The following is a 21,808-nucleotide window of genomic DNA, read 5'->3' as shown; positions in this document are numbered from 1 at the left end:
TTGGGTCTCCTCCATTCAAACTAACTGGAAATTCAAACTGTTCTGCCACAGGTAAATTTAAACTTTTCTGTAGTCATCAAGCTCTCATTTGTTATTTTTCTTAGTGAGAGCTGAAAGGATTCATTAATAAGCTAACATCTTTCTGACACAGAAGTGTTCAAGCATTGTGTCTTCATGGGCCTCTTTGATCCATACTATGGATGGTAGAATGCCGTCCAGTAAGTTGCACTAATGTAAGCCTATAAACTCATGGAATATTAATGCATTGTATGATACACTTCGGACCATTGTTTTAACATATGCTAACCCATTTATTATAAAAGGGTTAATGTTGACACTAAAATAGTGGACATACGAATGCATTGTACATGCATCCACTAATATCACCAACAGTAATTTCTAGGCTATAATTAGCCCCATCTCTTTCTAGCAGGTTAGCTGTCTTTATTTTAGGTACACATCACAAAATGAAAGCTGCTTTAGAATGTGTAGAAGCAAGAAGTGCTATCTGCTATATGAGGCCTAAACTGGAATTGAAGCTAATGCTGTATGGGACGTAAAAAGCAGGAGCTCTGCAACAGAGAGATGGGTAGATGTTTCAGTGCATTTGGATCTACAAAGGAGTGCCTGCGGTCATGAACAAAAGTAGAGAGACTGTAACTCCTGAAATCAGACAGTTTTGTCTTTTTGTCTAGCACACTTATATAGCTTGTTATATGAATTTTTTTATCTGTAATTAGGATTTTAAGATGGCAACTTACTTTCAATTATATGCTTTTTTAAATGTTAAATACTGGTCAGTATTAGGCCAGTGTTGGTTGGCATAACAACTAGGATCAAGACTTCCTTTTTATTTACAAAAGGCGGAGCAAAAACACTTTAAATGTGGGGCACAATCCAGAGCTTGTTTTCACAAGCCTGAAATCAAGTTGAGATTCATATATACTATTGACTCACTTTTATGCCATTTCAGTTGCATTAATTACTAGAGACAACATAAGTTGGGCAAGCTCATGCTGGGACTTAGAGCAATAGCCTTAAGAACAGTCATATCTAGCAATTGTTATTCAATAGTCCCAGAGAGGCAATCCATAAAGATGCTCATTTTTATCTCTTCGTATAATAATTTGATTAAATAAAATAATTATCCTTATTTGTTTATAAGAATGGGAGAAAAAAGTTTTGCACTATTTAAAACTTTGAATGATTTAAATAAGCCGAGTTGGCCTATACTGGGTGTTAGATCCGTGTTTCTGAGAGTATGATGTTTTTCAATAACCACACGGATGCTGTAACTTAACAATAAACAGGTATTTACTGGAGGAGGGTAGTCTCAAGACTGGGGGTACAGAGGCATGCGCAAGGCTTATATACAGGTGTGGTCACTGCCGGTACTACAGTATACAGCAGCTGTAAAAGTAGTTCTCTCTTAAAAGGTACATACACTACAATTCCTCCCCTTTTAGATTAGTAGTACCCCTAATATTCAAATAACAATTAACACTTTAACATGTATATTAAACAACAATAGTCCATTTATAGATTCAGTCTTTGGGGCGGCTTCCTGACCCTTTCGGGATAGCGCCTTTCCTGAGGTTCTTGTTCTTGGTGCAGAGGCGGTTCTGGCCCCTTTTTATCGGGTTCCACTGCTACTGGTTCTGAGGTAGATGCTACCGGTATGTCGGGTTCATACCGAGGTACTCGAGACATGGGGTTGACTCGTTCCTGTGACGCTAAGATCTGATCGACGTGGCGTCTCACAATGTTCTCCCCGACATCCACTGTGTACATTAATGGCCCCTGCCTTGTGCATATCGTTCCGGGTTGCCATTTCTCTGTTCGATAGTCACGGGCCAAGACTGGTTGTCCTACATTGAAGCGCTGGAATTGTTTGTCCTCAACATTTCTTCGCACATTTGGTCTGAGCAAGTCCAGACGAGATCTCAACCTTCGGTTAAAAAACATCATGGCCGGGGTCTGGTTGGTAACTGCATGTGTCGCGTTTCGGTAGGCTAATAAGAAATTGTCCACCTTATGCTGTAGTGGAATTTCATCGTCGTACATGGCCTTTATCGCCTTCTTAAAGGTTTGTACGAACCTCTCAGCCAATCCATTTCTGGCTGGATGATACGGGGCGGGTGTGTAATGCCTTACCCCATTCCTTCTCATAAATTTTCGAAACTCTTCGGACACAAACTGTGGTCCATTATCAGAGCAAATCTGCTCTGGCAAATATGGTCCGTAGGACTGCAATCGTTTTCTCTGTAGTGGTTGAGGACATTTTTATCACCTCAGGCCACTTCGAATGAGCATCCACTGCTATTAAGAACATTGAGTCCATGAATTGACCAGCGAAATCAATATGCACCCGTTGCCATGGAGAGGAGGGCCACTCCCATGGGTGTAGAGGGGCATGTGGTGGTGCATTTTGGACCTTCTGGCATCCTGAGCAGCTCTTGGTTAGGTCTTCGATTTGTTGATCGAATCCCGGCCACCACACATAAGCCCTAGCAAGGCTTTTCATTTTCACTCCCCCCAGATGACCTTCATGTAGCTGATTTAGCACTCTCTCCCTTAACTTGGGTGGAATCACCACTCTGGATCCACACATCATTGTCCCCTGGCATACTGACAGCTGTTCTCTTCTGGATGAGAATGCTGGCAACAGAGAGTCGCCATGTGTTGGCCATCCCCTCACCGTCAAATCATATACCCGAGACAGCGTCGGATCATTGCGGGTCTCCTTCTCTATATCCGCGTTCGTTACTGGCAATCGTTCAATTATTGACGAATAAAATATCTCGATAGGGTCCACTGCTGGTGCTTCCTCCACAGTAGGCAGTGGCAGGCGCGATAGCCCATCAGCGTTCCCATGCTGTTTCGTGCCTTTATATTCTATTTCATATTGATTCGCCCCTAGAAACAGGGACCATCTTTGTAACCGTTGTGCAGTCATCACTGGAACGCCCTTCTTAGGATTAAAGATGGAGACAAGTGGTTGGTGGTCAGTCAGCAAGGTGAACTTCTGCCCATGCAGATAGTGGTTGAATTTTTTTACTCCCCATACTAGGCTGAGGGCCTCCCTGTCAATCTGGGTGTAGTTGCGCTCGGCTGAGGTTAGTGACCGAGACGCAAAGGCTACTGGCCTCTCCAACCCGTCTGGGAATTTGTGCGACACCACTCCAATGCCATAGGGTGATGCATCACATGCCAAACGAATTGGTAGTGCTGGGTTGAAATGGGCAACACCTCTTTTGATGTGATCAATTCTTTACACTTCTGGAAAGCTCGTCTACGTTCATCATTCCACTTCCATGGTACCCCTGTTTGCAGTAGGGTGTTCAGTGGGTGTAATACCGTGGACAAATTTGGTAAGAACTTGTGGTAGTAGTTTACCAGCCCGAGGAACGACCTCAGTTGTGACACATTTTCCGGTGCTGGAGCCTTGGCTACTGCCTCAATCTTTTCAGGGGACTTATGTAACCCCTCTTCATCGATGACGTGGCCACAATACGAGATCTGTTTCTGGAAAAACTCGCACTTGTGGCGATTAGCTCGTAGCCCATACTCCTTTAATCTGGTGAGCACCTTCTCCAAGTTGGCGAGGTGATCACTGTCATTTTCGCCCGTGACCAGGATGTCGTCCAAATAACACTGGGTCCCTGGAATCCCTTGCAGGACTTGATCCATTGCCCTTTGCCAGATAGCCGGAGCCGAGGCTACCCCGAACACCAGCCGGTTGTATTGATAGAGACCTTTATGAGTGTTAATCGTAAGGTATTGTTTCGAAGCTTCTTCTACCTCCATTTGCAAGTACGCCTGGGCTAGATCAATTTTGGTGAAGCGTTTACATCAAGATAGCGAGGCGAAAATATCCTCAATTCGTGGAAGCGGATATTGTACCGTGTGAAGGACTGGGTTCACCGTCACCTTAAAATCCCCACGGATGCGGACCTTCTTTGGTTCCCCAGGCATATTACTCAACGACCTCTTCATTACAGGAACGATGGGTGTAGCCCACTCGCTCCAGTCCACTTTGGACAGTACTCCTGAACGTTCCAACGCTTCCAGCTCTGCTTCGACAGCTGGTCTGATCGCATAAGGCACTGGTCTGGCCTTCAGAAACTTTGGGCTTGCATTTTCCTCTATTTTAATCGTTGCTGTTATGCCTTTTAGTGTTCCGAGTCCCTCCTGGAACACTTCTTTTGCGTCAGTTAGCATTTTTGACAGTCGTCCAGGTGTGACGTCGTCATCCTTTTTGGCCTCAACCTTCAGTGCCTGTATGGAATGCCAATCTAATTGTATCTTCCGGATCCATTCACATCCTAGCAGTGGTGGTCCTCCATCTGGCAATACATATATATCCATTTTAGGTATTTCCTGGCCTTTATATATCACTTTCACCCTTATTTTTCCTTTGGGGTAGACTTTTTCTGTAGCTTTCAAGGGTATATGTGAAAATAGCCGCTTGTAGTCCCTTTGGTTTATGACTGTTAGGACTGTTAGGGCTGATCCTGTGTCCAATTCCATTTTCACTTGGACTCCATCTATCTTGAGTGTAACCCAGATAGTCTGGTGATCCTCCATTTTGGTTACCTTATGTAGTTCCAGACAACCCAGCTCCTTGTTTCTGGAGTCTGTGTCACTTTTCTGTTCGTCTGAACCACTGTCCATCACCTGGTGTACCTTTTTGTACTTCTCATGTGGAGATTTCTTACTGTTGGTTTTCTTCCCAGACCTGCAGACTCTTGCTATGTGTCCTGCTTTCCCACACTGTCTGCACACTTGGTCCTTGAACCAACAATCCTTCTGGTCATGTGTTGTTCTGCCGCAGCGATAGCACTTCCCTGTTCCATAGGACATTTCATTGGTGCCATATTCTTGCGGTCTCTGTTGTATCTCTGCAGCGCCCCTTGTGGCTGCTTCGTGTGATACTGCCATACTGAAAGCCTTGTCCAGCATAAGATCCTTTTCTGATAGAAGCCGTTTCTGGATTCCTTCAGTTTGTAGCCCACACACAAACTTGTCCCTTAACGTATCTGCTAGTCCCGCTCCAAACTGGCAGTGTTTCGATAGCTTGCGCAGTTCCGTTAGGTACTCAGCATTGCTTTCGTCTTTGTGTTGGTTCCTTTTATGGAACTTAAATCGTTCTGCTATCAGCAGCGGTGTGGGGTTTAAGTGGTCCTGTAGGATTTCTACTATGCTTTCGAAATTCTTGTTCACCGGCTTCTCTGGGGTTATTAGATTTCGCAGTAACCCATAAGTTTTTACACCCATGGAATTTAACAAAACCAGTGCTTTCCTAGCATCTGGCACTTCATTCGCCCTGCAGTACACCTCAATACGTTCCACATATGTTGCCCAATCTTCGACTTCATTTGTCGAACGTAGAGATACTACCACTCTTCGGCATCCCTGGGTGTGATTTACTGTCAAAAATGGCGTCTCCCGCGCTTCCCCTTCTTCTCCGCTGGCACAAAATGGCGTCTCCCACGCTTTCCTTCCTTCCCGCGCTCGCCCTTCTTCTCCGCTGCGGCATCTAAAAATGTCGTCTCCCGCGCTCTTCCTTCTTCTCCGCGGCTCAATGGCGTCTCCCGCGCTCTCCCTTCTTCTCCCCGCGGACACTGTTCAGCCCTGAGCCCTGGCTGTGCTCTGCGCGTTCTTTTTTTTTCTCAACGCCGCTCGGTCCTGAACCCGGCTGTTGCTTTACCCTCTCTCTCTCCGGTTTGTTTGTTTTTTCTCTCGACGCCGCTCGGTTTTCAACCCCCGGCTGCGCCCTGTGCGCTTCACCCTCTGTCTTACCCCGTCGACGCTGCTCGGCTTTCTCTCCGCCGTCGGTCGGCTCCAGCCGCCGCTGTCCGGGAAGGGTCTGCGCTGGACCTGTCGTCAGTCTCTTGCTGATCGTCGTGGCTGGGGAACCAAGCCCGGCTCTCCACAGCCTCCCCTGCGATGTTCACTCTCTGCCGGACGACTGGGCGGTTGCTTGTGGTCGACGCCCGTGTTCCTGGCCTCGACTTTCTTACACCGCCCTCCCGGAGCGAATCCTCGAAGGGAAATGCAGAGTTGCAGGTAGATTCAAATCGACACTCGTCGCCACTGTTAGATCCGTGATTCTGAGAGTATGATGTTTTTCAATAACCACACGGATGCTGTAACTTAACAATAAACAGGTATTTACTGGAGTAGGGTAGTCTCAAGACTGGGGGTACAGAGGCATGCGCAAGGCTTATATACAGGTGTGGTCACTGCCGGTACTACAGTATACAGGAGCTGTAAAAGTAGTTCTGTCTTAAAGGTACATACACTACACTGGGGGTATCTGGTGTAGACCATATTTGTAGGTTTTGTTCTGTACGTTCAGTTCCTGAAAAACCTGGCTACACTGAGCAGTGAGAATGTTCATACAATATGTGAATCAATCAATCCCACAAGCTGAATAGCCAGTTGTTTTCAGGATGTGGGCACTATGCTGTATTGCTTTCACTTTTTAACAAAATGATAACACCATCTCTACAAAACATTCAAAATGCAGAGGTCATAAATGATTGTGTGCAAAATGAAAGTGAGATTATGTTTTCTTAATGTAAAAGCAAGTATGATTCTTAATCACAATAATAAAAAGTTAACAGCAGCAAACAATTATGCCTTCATCTGTTGCTCACAAAATTGTATTCTAATTGCTATAGTATCTGAAGTTGTTAAAGGGGAAGTCTATTCTACTGAAGTGCCACATCAGCCCCCTGTTATCTTGCTAGATGCTTTTCTCTAGTGGCATCAAGAATTCAGAGAGCTGACTACTCTCCAGCTTCATTTGTAATGTCACTAGAGAAATTCATGATGATGATAACTGAAGAGAGGATTCTAAACAAAATGTCTACTCATAGGGTGCTTTTGATTGTCAGCTTCTGAGCATGAAATATAGCAACAAAAGATCAGTATAAATATTTACCTTGGTAGCATTTTATAATTATATAAATCAATTCAGCACCATTCATATTTATTTAAGGCAGATAAAGTATGAAATAGGAATGGCTACTGAAACATAAATTCCTGCACTAAAACTAGAAACACATCCCTGCTATCAAAAGTCCCAGGCTTAACTGTGAAAATATTTCATTCACATGCACCGATTATCCTAAACCCAGTGAGGGCCAGTTAGACATTTGATGTATCCCAAGAAATATAATGATAAATACATTTATCTGATACAGATAACAACAAGTAGGTATGAATAAAGAGGTAAAATATTTTCATAGAATTTACAGGCCTTTTCTGTCATATATATGAAAATTGTCTGTTTACCTGTTGGATCTCTTCAGGTAAAGGGTGAACTGGGATATGGCGTTCCATGGTCATCTGTTTAGGCTGTAGCACAAAACTGTCCAACATAACCATAAAACTGGTGCTGTACCTACGGCAATAAAGAAAGACTTGCATTTATATAGCACCTTTCATGACCTCTGGACATCCCAAAGCGCTTTACAGCCAATAAAGTACTTTTTGATGTGTAGTCACTGTTGTAATGTAGGAAAGAGGCAGTCAATTTGCACACAGCAAGCTCCCACAAACAACAATGTGATAATGACCAGAGTAGTACATCATGATGAGGATAGTAATAGGCTTCAGGCTGACATAGACAGGATGGTGAAATGGCATGGCATGGCAAATGGAGTTCAATGTGGAGAAGTGTGAAGTGATGCACTTTGGGGAGGACTAATATGGAAAGACAGTATACTATAAATGGCATGTTTTTGAAAAGTGTAGATGAGCAGAGAGACCTTGGTGTCCATGTACACAAATCCTTAAAGGTGGCAGGGCAAGTTGATGAGGTGGTCAAAAAAGTATATGGGTTACTTGGTTTTATAAATAGAGGAATAGAATATAAAAGTAGAGAGATCATGCTAGAACTTTATAAATCACTGGTTAGGCCTCAGCTGGAGTATTTTGGACAATTCTGGGCATTTGAAAGGGTACAGAGCTCGTTTACCAGGATGTTACCAGGAATGAGGGACTTCAGTTGTGAGGAGAGGATGGAAAAGTTAGGACTGTTCTCCTGGGAACAGAGAAGGTTAAGAGGTGACCGAATAGAGGTTTTCAAGATGATGAGAGGTTTTGATAGAGTAAATAGGGAAAAAATACTAGATTTTAAAGGTCTAGGTTTAGAGATAACTAGAAGTCATAGATTCAAAATCAATGAAAAAACATCTAGAGGGGAGAAGAAGAAAAATATTTCCACTCAGAGTTGTTGGGATCTGGAACGCTCTACCTGAAAAGGTGGTGGAAGCTGATTCCATAAATAATTTTAAAAGGGAGTTGGACAGGTACTTGAGGATGAGCAACTTACAAGGTTACGGACAAAATGCAGGGATGTGCGACTAAGCACAACTGCTCTTTCAAAGAGTCAGCACAGGCACGATGGGCTGAATGGCCCCCTTCTGTGCTGTACATTTCTATGGCTTTGATACAGATAATCTGGTTTTTTTAAGTGATGTTGATTGAAAGATAAATATTGGCCAGGACCTGGGAATAACTCCCCTGCTCTTCTTCCTCCGACAGTGGAGCACTCTCTCAGTACTGCACTGGAGTGTCAGCCTAGAATTTTGTGCTTGAACCCGCAACCATCTGACTCAGAGGCGAGAGTGATACCAACTGAGCCACACAGGCACGTATATATAACTAAAATATGTAAACCATAAAATAAATTGCAATTTAAAAGCAAGTCATGTGTGTCGCCTTAAGCTTGACAGCAATGTTGCTCGAGAATAGCAGCAAATTAATGTTTATGTACAGTTGTGAATTGGAAAAAAGTTACAAAATTCTTCTACAGTAGTGAGAAACAACAGTATCATGGCACATCCCTGTGAAATATTCCAGCCTCATATCAAATTCCTGCAAGAAATCAGTCACCAAAATTGAAGATTGCAGTGTACCTCAGACTTTAACAGCTTAGAGACAAATGACAAGACATTAGACACATTTGTTGACAACGCTAAGAATATATGGCGAGATCACTGAACTAGGCGATCTACTGGCACATTAACCGGCAGCTTAAGAACAAGATTAAAAATCTATTTACATTTTTTAACAAATTCCCTGATCTACTTGTTAAATTAATCTTTGAAAGTTTATCAACAAAAGTGACTGAGTTTACATGTTATTGACAAATCCTGAAAATGTATTGACAAATTTTATTTATTACAGAGAACAGCCATGACTCTTTCTGGCATTTTGCTCACTTTAGGTGCTGGGGAATCTTCAAATCTTGGAACTTCATAAAATATGTCAACAAATATATTTCTGCCACAAAACTAATCAACAAGAGACTGGCAATTTATAAACATGCCATTTCTTATTTGTTCGATTGAACTAGATTTAAATTTAGGAAAAGAAAGTAACATAATGAGCTTCATGTAAACAAGACCAAAGAATCACTGAGAGAAATACTGAAAGTGTTTCACAGTGAGTTGCTATGAGAAATGCAACAAAAAGGTAGTAATTGCTTGCAAGAAGCAGGAAGGCAATGATGAACTGTTGCAAGAGCTGACTCTTGAGATTTTTGAAAAATCAATGAGAAATCAGACTGAAGCCAAAATTACTGAGAGATCATCCCAGAAATCATTAAGAAAATCACAACTGTTACAAACTAGAGTACATTTTATTTTGTCAGCTAGTGAACAGTAGATGTTATGTTAATCATGTCAGTATATAAACTCTATACAATGTAATGGCTGTAATGGTATCATAGAATACTGTTAATATATTATCAATAGCCAGATTAATAGCATGACAGCTCAGTATATATTACCACAATTTACATCAAAATTATATGTGAAGCCAAGATTATTCAGTCACTTGCACTCCAGGGCACAATGACGCAAGGTTGCTACAGTTGGCAAGGTATCTGAAGATTAATGTAATATAATAACCAAGTAAAAAAGTGTTTTAAACCATCTTCAGACGATGTTCTATTCAAGAGAGTGGAAACTAAAAAAATGGTCACTGAATGTTAATATTCACTTATTACAGACCAGGGAATCACTTCTTATGAGGGTCATTCCATCTTGTGGCTTTTTTGCCACCCATCTGTACCAAAGCACTGTAGCTAGTGAAAATGATCAACCTACAGATCACCGTGATTAGAATCCCTCTCCCCATTTTCCCGGAATGAGACATGTAAGGTTGTGGGGTAGTGCTGTCTGTATCGGAAACAGAACTCAAAAATAGACTAATTTATATATTTTTTAAAAGCATGAATAACCAACGGACCTCGCTAGCCATTAATTGAACGCCTGCAGCTTGGCTCTTATTAACAGGACCTGTCTGGAGCCGCCTGGAGAGTCTCTCAACTTACAACAAGTGCGCAACCTCCAGCCAGCCGCATTCTTGGGCACTCCACGCACTCTCTTAACTTAGCGCACCTGGGGTTAAAAAAATAACTTTTTAAGCAAACGCACTGAAAAGTAGAGGCGAAGTGGATTCCCGGTGCTGGAGCTCGGATACAACATTCAGTTGTTACTCGTGGTGAAAGGAAGCAGCCGTTGTCCACCCGGAAACAGCTCAACCTGTTTGGGAGAACCATGGAAACCACGCAGCGGGAGGTGCGGACGTCAGGTTTTCACCGGGGACGTACGTACGTGGGGCGCGAGGGCTCGTCTGTCAATCATTCTTCTTAACTCGAGATTGCACTGTGAGCCTCTATTGGGCGAGAAACCCTTCTGCCTTCTTATCTCCAACTGCTTTAAGGCTTTATTTAATAACCACAGTACTATGCTGGCAGTAAAAAAAAAGTCACAATACATGGCAACCTGCAAAACTCTGAAAAGCTGACACCCAATAAAATTGACACCTCAAGAAACGACGTGCAACCGAAAGAGGTCCCGATTAAAGGTATATGATCAAGGCCACTGTTTAAAGGGAACTGAATAATTTACATTTCTTATATTGGAATTCAGGATTTTATTAGTAACCAGAGTGTATGCATTCAATAGCACAAAGCCAGTAACTCTAAAAACAGCACGAAAAGGAGAGGGCCTGTCCGATGCATTAGCCACCAGGAGGAACATAAGAAGTAGGAGCAGGAGTAGGCCATACGGCCCCTCGGGCCTGCTCCGCCATTCAATAGGATCATGGCTGATCCGAACCTAGACTCACGTCCACTTCCCTGCCTGCTCCCCATAACCCCTAATTCCCTTATCAGCTAGGAAACTGTCTCTCCGTTTTAAATTTATTTAATGTCACAGCTTCCACAGCTCTCTGAGGTAGCAAATTCCATAGATTTACTACCCTCTGAGTGAAGAAGTTTCTCCTCATCTCAGTTTTGAAAGGGCAGCCCCTTATTCTAAGATTATGCCCCCTAGTTCTAGTCTCACCCATCAGTGGAAACATCCTCACCGCATCCGCCCGATCAAGCCCCCTCACAATCTTGTATGTTTCGATGAGATCACCTCTCATTCTTCTGAATTCCAATGAATAGAGGCCCAACCTACTCAACCTTTCCTCATAAGTCAACCCCCTCATCTCCAGAATCAACCGAGTGAACCTTCTCTGAAGTGCCTCGAGAGCAAGTATATCTTTTCTTAAATATGGAAACCAAAACTGTACGCAGTATTCCAGGTGTGGCCTCACCAGTACCCTGTATAACTGAAGCAAGACTCCCCTGCTTTTATACTCCATCCCCCTTGCAATAAAAGCCAAGATTCCATTGGCCTTCCTGATCACCTGCTGTACCTGCATACTAACCTTCTGTGTTTCATGCACCAAGACGCCCAGATCCCTTTGTACTGTAACACTTTGCAGTTTCTCTCCATTTAGATAATAACTTGCTCTTTGATTTTTTCTGCCAAAGTGCATAACCTCACACTTTCCAACATTATATTCCATCTGCCAAATTTCTGCCCACTCACTTAGCCTGTCTATGTCCTTTTGCAGGTTTTTTATGTCCTCCTCACTCACTGCTTTCCCTCCCATCTTTGTATCGTCGGCAAACTTGGATATGTTGCACTTGGTCCCTTCCTCCAAATCGTTAATATAGATTGTAAAGAGTTGGGGTCCCAGCACTGACCCCTGCGGAACACCACTAGTTACTGATTGCCAACCATTTATCCCAACTCTCTGTTTTCTGTTAGATAGCCAATCTTCCACCCATGCCAGTATATTACCCCCAATCCCGTGATTTTTTATCTTGTGCAGTAATCTTTTGTGTGGCACCTTGTCAAATGCCTTTTGGAAGTCCAAATACACCACATCCACTGGTTCCCCTTTATCCACCCTGTTTGTTACGTCCTCAAAGAATTCGAGCAACCTTCCAGGCTTGTCCTGGATTCTTCAGGAATTAAAGATTAATCTGGACATTGATGCAAGCAACTAAAAAGAAAAATCATATGGGTGTTTTCTTTGAACAATTTCATATATTAATTATAAAAATATTGGAGATGGGGGATGAAGTGTTTGACTGGGTGGGGCAGTTGGAGTTGGGAGATCATGTGATCAAACCTCCAGGAAAGCATCCAACTGGCATTGGCAACTGAAACTGGGGTGGGGTGGAGGAGTTTGTGCTGTTGCTCTGTCTCAGCCTGGTTGTTCCCCTGTTACAGCCCCCATCTCCACTCCAAGGGATGCAGACTTGAATGTTTATGGTCGACAACTGGTTTAGCCATTCATCGCCAGATCTGGCTGAACCACATAAAGCACTATCGGGTCCTGCTCTCCTCTGCCAAACTGATCAGTATCCCAAGATTATCCTGGCATGCAAAGAAAACTCCCGGCTTCTTTTCTCCACTACAAACCGCCTTCTTAAACCCCTCTCCCCAACCCACTCCACCCTTACCTCCAACAATAAATGCAACAAGCTCATGGACTTCTTCGTCACTAAGATTGAGACCGTCCGTTCAGCTGCTTCTGCCGCTTCTTTCCCTTCCCCTAGCCCACCAAGCCAAACTTCCTCTAAGGTTCCCCCCTGCCCTAGTCCTAAACTCGCATCTCCAGTTTCTCTCCTATCTCCCCTCATGCCCTCTCCAAGCTCATCTAATCCATGAGACCCACCTCCTGCTCCCTCAACACTGTTCCCACCAAGCTGCTGACCACTCAAAATTTCCTTTCTGGCCCCCATGTTAGCTGATATTGTTAACGGTTCCCCCTCCTCAGGTACTGTGCCCCTCCCTTTCAAATCTGCCATCATCAGTACCCTCCTAAAAAAAAAACACCCTTGACCCCTCTGTCCTTGCAAACTACTGCCCCATCTCCAACTTCCCTTTCCTCTCCAAATGTTCCTCTTGAATATGTTGTTGCCTCCCAAATCCATGCCCATCTTTCCTGCGACTCCATATTTGAATCCCTACAATCAAGTTTCCACCCCGCCACAGCACTGAAACGGACCTTATCAAAGTCACTATGTGACTGTGACCGTGGTAAACTAGCCCTCCTCATTCTTCTTGACCTGTCTGTAATCTTTGACACAATTGACCACACCATGCTCATCCAACACTTCTCCTGGGTGGGACTGCCCTCACCTGGTTCCATTCCTATCCAGCCGAAAGAATGACCTGAAATGACTTCTCTTCCCACACCGTTACCTCTGGTGTTGGCCAAGGATCTATCCTTGGCCCACTCCTATTTCTCATCTACATGCTGCCCCTCGATGACATGATCTGAAAACACAGCGTCAGGTTGCATATGTACAACATCCAGTACTGGATGAGCAGAAATTTCCTCCAATAAAAAATTGGGATAAATGAGATCTCTGCGCTTCTCCAATTCTGGCCTCTTGCGCATCCCCAATTTTCATTGCTCCACCATTAGCAGCCGTGCCTTCAGCTGGCTAGGCCCTAAGCTCTGGAATTCCCTCCCTAGACCTCGCCACCTCTCTACCTCTTGCTCCCGCTTTAAGACGCTCCTTAAAACCTCTCTCTTTGACCAAGCATTTGGTCATCTGTCCTATTATCTCATTACATGGCTTGGTGTCAATATTTTGTTTGATAATGCTCCTGTGAAGGGCCTTGAGACGTTTTACTATGTTAAAGGCGCTTTCTAAATGCAAGTTTTTGTTGTTCCCTCATTCAGGCGATCTTTTCTTATTTCTCTGTGTTTTTTTTACCTCTTCTGTCATCAACAGCTTCCCGTGGCCTTTCATAACAAATCATGTGCGTCTGTTTTCCCTCCTGCTCCACTTCAAATTTCACTCGCATACAATCCTCCTTTTAGTTCTCCAGCACTTTAGATTGTTCTTATCCTTATGTTATAATTTATCTTTCTCAATTGATTCTAAGCTGACTCTTCTGACCTCCCTGCCATGTTTTATTTTTGCCCTTTTTTCTCACCTTCCTATCCTTGAAAATTATGGGAGTATTGTATTTTTGTCAGAGGTCAAAAAGCACCACTCAATTCTCCTAGAGCTAATTGGCTGTGCTGTACTGCCTCCCCTAATTACACATGGACTCTTATCGTTTAACAGGAGAATGGAGTTTGGTCAAGTCAGTTGGTTCTCATTAGTTACACTCTAGTTTTACAGTTACCAGGCTAGTTACTTTTTAATTATAGAGACAGCTTTGGAGTTTTAATAAGTTCCTGAGCCGATGTGTCATAATGTAATTGGCCAAAGGCGTTTCTTGTCAATAACATGAGCTGGAAGTTGCATACATGCAAATCCTTTTCTGCACAGTTTGCTGTGCCTTTGCTAAGAGAATAAACGAGAACTGAACCAGCCGACCACGCAAAACACAAATGAATCATTTACTGTACAAAGATTCTTCTTTTATGTCTATCTAATGCATTTCAAGGCTGCAAGGACTGAATTCTACCCTTCCTCTGCTGCCTGGCCCTATAATTATAAACTGTCACTTTCAGGTTCATGGGGAAATAACCTCCATCAGAAAGCTACTAGCATTGATTTCCAGCAATGTTTAAGCACAATACATTACCACTGGGGATTGGGATGGAAAGTGTTGCATATTACAGTGGCCTTGAATCAGTATTTGAGCCTCTTTTCTAATGTCTTGGCCGCCTGCCCATTCTGCAGCTGGGAGGAAACCATGTTCTACTTACAATGCCAATGGTTGTAGCCCTTCCTACATGACCTGAAGAAGCTGCCCCTCAATTTCTGGCTAAATTTTTCCCTCAGGCTCTGTAGTTTGATCGCCCAGTGCATCAAAGGACCTTCTGGTGAGTCTTTTCCTGAGCCCAGCAATATCCACAGTCCACAAGTCCAGAATGCATAGGATCACAGGGCAGGGTTTCTGTGACTGCTTACTGTTTCATAGAAATACATAGAAACTACAACATGGAAGCAGGACTTTCGGCCCAACCAGTCCGCGTCGGCATTTATACTCCACATGAGCAAATAGTATTAATCATATCTTCCCACCTTGTTCCCATATCCCTTTACTCCCTTTTCTTTTATTCACATATCCAATCTGATCTTGAATGTTGATACAGTTTGTAACCTCAACCACAAACCCTGGAAGTAAATTCCACAACCTCAGAACTCTCGTATAAAGATGTTTTTCTTGCTCTCTGTTCTAAATCTCTTTCATTTTAATCTCGTATCTATGACTCCTCATTCCAGACCCCTCAATTACTGGGAGCAGTCTGTTTCTATCCACTCTGTCCAATCCTTTCATAATTTTTAACATTTCTATTATATTACCCCATAATCTGCATTGTTCTAACAAAAAAAAACATTTTTCAAGTCTTTCTTCTTATTTGTATTTCCTCATACCATGTAGTATCCAAGTGAATCTTCATTGTACACTATCTAATGCCTCAATATCCTTCCTTTAGTGTAGAACCTAATACTGCACATAATACTAATTAATGTTTTATACAGGCTCATCATTATGACTTGGCTTTTATATTCTTGTGATAAATCCTAGAATTCAATTAGCTTTTTTATGGCCCTATCAACCTGAGGTGCTGCCTTTAATGTCCTGTAAATCTATACCCCAAATCCCTCTGCTCTTCCACATCACGAGCCTACTTCCATCCAGAATATAATTACTGATGCTATTTGTTTAACTAGAATGTATCACCTCACACATACTGACTTTGAATTCCATCTGCCAATTTTAGCCTATTCCTCCATTTTAACTCCTACTCTCACTCTAACCAATTTTCTCCTTCTAGCCAATTTTAATGCAGTTTGCTATCCTTCCCCTAATATCCAAATCCCTTAATCATCTCTAATTATCTCCCATGTGGTACTTTGTCATAGACTTTCCTAAAGTCCATATACAATACATCCACTGCATTTCCCCCATTTACCAAGTCTGTTACCGCCTCAACAAATTCTATGAAGCTTATCAAGCACATCATTCTTTTTTAAATCTGTGCTGACTACTTATTGTTACCTTCTCTTTACTAGATATGTGGTCATTTCAAACTTTAGTTAAAGACTCAAAAATTTTCCCTATCGCAGATGTTAAGCTAACTGGCCTGTAATTACCCGGATTAACTCTGTCTCCCTTTTTAAAAATGGGTACTATGTTGGCCACTTTCCAGTACCCTGGCACATATCCACACTCAGTAGTGTCCTGGAACATAATATCTAGGGCCTCTACAATTTTCTCCCTCACCTTCCTCAGGATCCTAGGATGTATCCCATCAGGCCCTGACATTTTGTCATCCTTTAGCCTAACTAACTTACCTAAAATTTTCCTTAATCATAATAATGCTCATCATAATATCGTTCCTCTCACTCTCAACCACTTCAGCATTCACCTCCTCTCCAATATTCTCATCAATAAAGACCCATGCAATGAACTTATTAAATACCTCAGCCATTCTTTAATCATCATCTACAAATTGACAATTATCTCTCAGGGGTTTCACCTTACTGTTAAAAAATCTTCCTTTACTGATCTACTTTAAAAATATTTTACTGTTCCTTTTTGAATTTTTTTCTCTTCTTCCTAGTCCCTCTTATCTTTCCTTATATTTAAACTCTGTTTGCTTATTTTCACATATTCTCCGTAAAGATTTTTAAATGATTATTCTTATAGGGGGGAAAATTCGTCCCCCTAGCACCTCCCAATTAGCACCAGCAGATGCCGCTAATGGGGAGCTAGAGCAGTATCACTAGGATGAGATGAAACCAGCGCCGCACGCCAACTCTTGCTCCCCTGTAGCGCCGCCGGTAAGAGTTATCACCAGGAATGTCAACACCAGGTGGATCGTGACATCAGTGAATCTGCAACGCTCACTGACCACCCAATCAGTGAAATTTATTGTCACCACCGACCTTAGCGTCTGGAGTAAACACTGGCAGGGAGAGCTGGCATGGAGCACCAGGAAGCCAGCTCCAGGGACGTTATTTAAAGGGATCATCAGTTTTGACTCGCAGCTGTCAGGTTAGTACAGTTTCAGTGGTTTCTTGACAGTTTCACGCACTCAACAGATTCATTCAGTAATTTCAAGGTTCTTTTGTATCAGGAGTGTTGTGGCAACTAAAATGTAGTAACATTTATTGTTAAAAAATCAAACTGCTACACTTGGTAACATTAATGGGAGCTGTATTGGCGCCACCTCGCCCTCCATTACCTATAGCGGAGGGAGCGCAGGCAGCGAGAAATACGGGAACATGTGCGCAGAGAGATGAGGAGAGACATCAGGGCTCTCACCAGGAGGCCTTACCCTCCGAGTGTATTCTGAAAGAACTTCTCCTACCTTCAATGAAGTGAGGAGCAGTGTATTAGATGGCTCCGCCTCACCAAGGAGGTGGTCACAGAACTCTGCCACCTCTTCCAAACAGACCTCCAGCCTCACACCAGGATAGCTTAAAGCCCACATCCCCTTTGCTCACCACATCCCCATCATTCCATTCCTCTTGCAGGCCGTTTCACACCGCAAAGCTGAAATGACAGACACCGCAAAAGAATGGTAAGTGAATTAATAAATTTATCAAAAATCAGAACACATATTTACAACAAAAATACTAACTATTCACCCTTGTGCAATCCCTTAGTGCCTCTCATTACTGTGCCTTTACCTACTCTACTGCTCCTACGAAGTGTTGGCCCAGTGGCTGCAGCAGGACTGGTGGAAGGCTGCTGAATGTCCATGCGGGAGACTTCAGATGACCTTGCAGGGTGTCCTCAACCAGCTCTGGGCCTGGAAGGCCTGGCTGTAGACTGCACCACCTCAGCATGGGCAGCCGCCTTCTGGGCTGGCTGGATCACAGGCAGCGACAAGTGCAATGGCAGAGTGGCAGTGGTGGGAGCAGGAATGCTGTCATCCTGAGAGAGGACAGCAGTTTCCTGCTCCACTGCCCCACTGCCACACCCCTGACGCAGCACCTCAGCATCCCTAGTAATCTATTGGAGCACAGATTGCTGGCCTGCTGTGACACCGTGAAAGCCCCGGTCAATGGTCGTAGACCCAGCCAAGATGGCAGCAGTCAGAGCTTGTGTGGCATCAAGCTGAGACTGCATGAGAGCAGTCTGAGATTGGATTCCACCAAGCATAGACTGCATTACAACACTAAGACATTGCTTCGTTTCTGCCTGTGCTGCAATGGAAGCTGCCAGATCGCCCACCACACATGGCATCAGGTCTGGGTCGCCACGGTCTCTCTGGGAGTTGACCATCCTTTGCAGACTGGAAATGATGGGCTCCATGGTGTGCGCAGAGCTTTGTGAAATGTTGGAGGGGGACTCCTCCACGCTCCTTATCATTGCCAACAGGCTCTCAGGTAGCCTTGCCTTTGCACCTATCAGCTCCATGTGTATGCCCATCACTCTTCTTCTAAACACCTCCCCATCGAGGTCCTCATCTGAGTCCTGTGCAGCAGAACTCGCTTGCAAACTTGTCTTCCGGGGAGCTGGCCCCCGAGCTACCCTTTCCCCCTGGCCTTGTTGCAGCCCACTCATCCCCGGTGCCTCGCCCTGTGCAGATCCCGCTATTATACTAGCCTCTAAAGAACATGTAGTGCCAGTATCTGAGCTGGTGCCTGCGGGTGAGACATGCAATGACGCGGTGTGTTCTTCCTCCTTATCTTCTCCCACCTCACTCTCAACAGTGCCCACTGAGACAGGCTGCTCAGGTGCTTGCTCATTATTGAAAACATAAAGGCACAAGAGTCGAGTTAAGGTGAGGGGAGGGTGGCAGGAAGGGAGAAATGCATGGAGACAGCATGATTAGCTGGAAACTGCAAAACGCTTGTCAGGTGAGGGGGAAGTGGGATGTGAGAAGAAGGAGTAGGGATGAACATACCGTTGTTGTCCCCAAGGGGGTCAACGTCACCAGCGGCCATGGCACCCACCACCTAGCACCCAATAATCTGCAGCACTCTATTTTCCAGTGCAGACAGTGGTTGGGTGTTGGCTTGTCCCTGGCCTGTGTGCTCATGCTCCCTCCTATTGTGAGCCACCTTGGCCTGCAAGAGAAAGGAAAGTGTGTGAGTGAGTGTGGAGCAATGTGTTTGGGTAAGGTGCCTCCCATAGTTGAATAGCTGTCATTGTGTGCAAGGTGTGAGATGTGGGAGTGAGTGTTGGTAGGTAGAGATTGTTGGTGGGTGAGTGCTGGGGGTGTGGTGCTTTGGGCAGTGTGTGAAGAGTGTGGTTCAGATGGTGGTATGTAGCATTTGTTAAAGCATTCACTCACCCTGACCACCCGAGTGAGGTTGTTAAATTTCTTCCTGCACTGCGTGTGGGTCCTGGGGACCACAGTGCTACCCAAAACATGCTCCACTACTTCCCTCCACATGGTGCGGAAGACTTGTGGCGAGGGCCTCCTGCCACTTGTCGGGTAGAGCACCGCCCTCCGTCTCTCCACAGTGAAAACCAACGCCTCCAGTGCTTCATCACCGAATCTGCAGGCTCTCTCCCTGGGGCGTTGACCTGCCATGAGCACACCTGGTTCAGTCCTCCGGCTCCTTCTCCTTGTTCTGCTTCTGCTTGCTGTGACAGCTGCACAGCCAGAAATGCTGAGAATGAGGTTCTGAAGCATCGATGAACCTCCCCTTTAAGTACTGAAAAAAGCCTGTGGCAATCATGACTTGTGATTTGACTGCACCTGATATTGGTGTACCCTTTAAGTTTAACACTAATGAGCTTGGTCTTTAAGACTTGATTTAGGACTCCAATTATTTTTTTGAGCAGTGAGCACATATTTTGCGTACAGTCTAAAGCATTAGCGTCTGGTGCTAATTCTCCAACTTTTCTACTGACACCGCCCATTCCTTGGCTATAACGAAGTTCTAGCCCATAGTCTTTATTAGGCCCTCTTTTTTCAATTTTAATTGGTTTCTAACCTCTTTATTTATCCACGACATCTTGAAACTACCAGTAGTTTCTTTCTTTTTTTAATGGAATATACTTAATTAAAGTTTTACCATTTCTTTTTTTTAATATCCCACTGTTGCTTTACAGTCCTATGTGTCAATTTCTCCTTCCATCTCAGCACAGCTAGCTCGCTCCTCATCTTTCTAAAATCTTCCTTAATTCAATCTGTTCTAGTTTTTGTACTGACTTTTTTGCTTTCCAGTTGGATTTTAAATCTTATCATATTGTCACTACTCCCAAGGTACTCACCCACAATTAGCTCATCTACCTGATCTATTTAATTACTCATAACCAAATCTAGAAACACCTACGCCCCTGTAGTTCTACTAACATTCTGCTTGAGCAAGGAGTCCTGCATGCATACATTTTAGGAATTCCATTCCCTTTCTCAATTTACTCTCTCTGTTCCAATTAAATAGTGACTAATTAAAATCTTGCAGAGCAATCATTTTGTTATTCTTACTCATCTCTCTAATCTGACTGCAGAATTCCTTTCCATTTACTTCCCACAATTTGGAAGTCTGTAATGCACACCTATGGTAACAAGCCCTTTTTTATGTTTGAGCTCGAACCATATTGACTCTGTCTGTATCAACTCTCTTTACAGCGTGTAATCCCTCTTTTACCAATATTGCCACTGTGGCTCTTTTCTTATCCTCTCTATCCCTCCTAAATATATTGGCCCAGAAATTGCAGTCAGCGGCGAAGCGGAGGCATGTGCCACTGGCCCCGAATTAAGCTTCGCACAAGGATCTCGCAATCCCTGTGTCGAGAACTCGGGTTTTCCGACATTCAATTCAAATCAACGAAGTACAGTGGGGATCCCCTTGTGCAAACTGCTGTGACGTCAACCAGCTGTCTAAGCAGCCAATCAAAATGCAGAATTCTCAGACAGCGAACAAGGAAGTGAGTAAGCTCTTAAAATTCTAGCGTTTAAAAATGTTAGAGAGAGCACAACAAAGATTAGGGCTGTCACATGGGGAAAAGGCAAACTTGAAATAAAGATGAACAAACTTTTTTAAAAATTTAACTTTTTTGAAAAGTTTCTTTAAAAATATTATTAAAATGGATTAATTTCACAGTGCATAAAATTAAAATTAGTTTTTCAGGCCCATAACCTTTGTTTAGCAGCGCCTCAATTTCAAAATTCTCATCCTGTTTTCAAATCCCTCCATGGCCTCGCCCCTTCCTATCTCTATAATCTCCTTCAGCCGCACAACCCCCCCCGAGATATCTGCGCTCCTCTAATTCTGCCCTCTTGAGGATCCTTGATTATAATCACTTAACCTTTGGTGGCCGTGCGTTCTGTTGCCTAGGCACTAAGCTCTGGAATTCCCTGCCTAAACCTGTCCGCCTCGCTACCTCTCTTTCCTCCTTTAAGACGCTCCTTAAAACCTATCTCTTTGACCAAGCTTTTGGTCACCTGCCCTAATTTGGATTGGTGTCAAATTTTTGTCTACAATACTCCTGTGCAGCGCCTTGGGATGTTTTACTATGTTAAAGGCGCAATATAAATATAAGTTGTTGTTGTTGTTTAG

The 21,808-nt window shown here is 43.7% G+C and overlaps 1 protein-coding gene across 2 annotated transcripts in view; it reads right to left on the bottom strand.

The window, feature by feature from the left end:
* The window catches only part of lekr1 (Leucine-, glutamate- and lysine-rich protein 1), a 310,901-nt gene extending 300,243 nt beyond the window's left edge, over positions 1–10,658 (bottom strand). Inside the window, exons 1-2 of one of the 2 annotated variants that reach the window (XM_085990355.1) lie at positions 10,455–10,658; positions 7,303–7,411 (exon numbers count right to left, since the gene is read on the bottom strand). In XM_085990355.1, coding sequence (XP_085846481.1) covers positions 7,303–7,411; positions 10,455–10,579 — 234 coding nt within the window. In that variant the 5' untranslated portion in view covers positions 10,580–10,658. Of the gene's footprint in view, positions 1–7,302; positions 7,412–10,351 lie in introns of both variants that reach the window. The other variant, XM_085990356.1, reaches the window with a different exon arrangement.
* Between the last annotated feature and the right edge of the window lie 11,150 nt (positions 10,659–21,808).

Source organism: Somniosus microcephalus, chromosome 6 (assembly GCF_052327205.1).
Source record: "Somniosus microcephalus isolate GS21.2 chromosome 6, FLI_Smic_1.0, whole genome shotgun sequence".
Taxonomy (NCBI): domain Eukaryota; kingdom Metazoa; phylum Chordata; class Chondrichthyes; order Squaliformes; family Somniosidae; genus Somniosus; species Somniosus microcephalus.
This window is presented reverse-complemented; position numbering and strand designations above follow the sequence as displayed.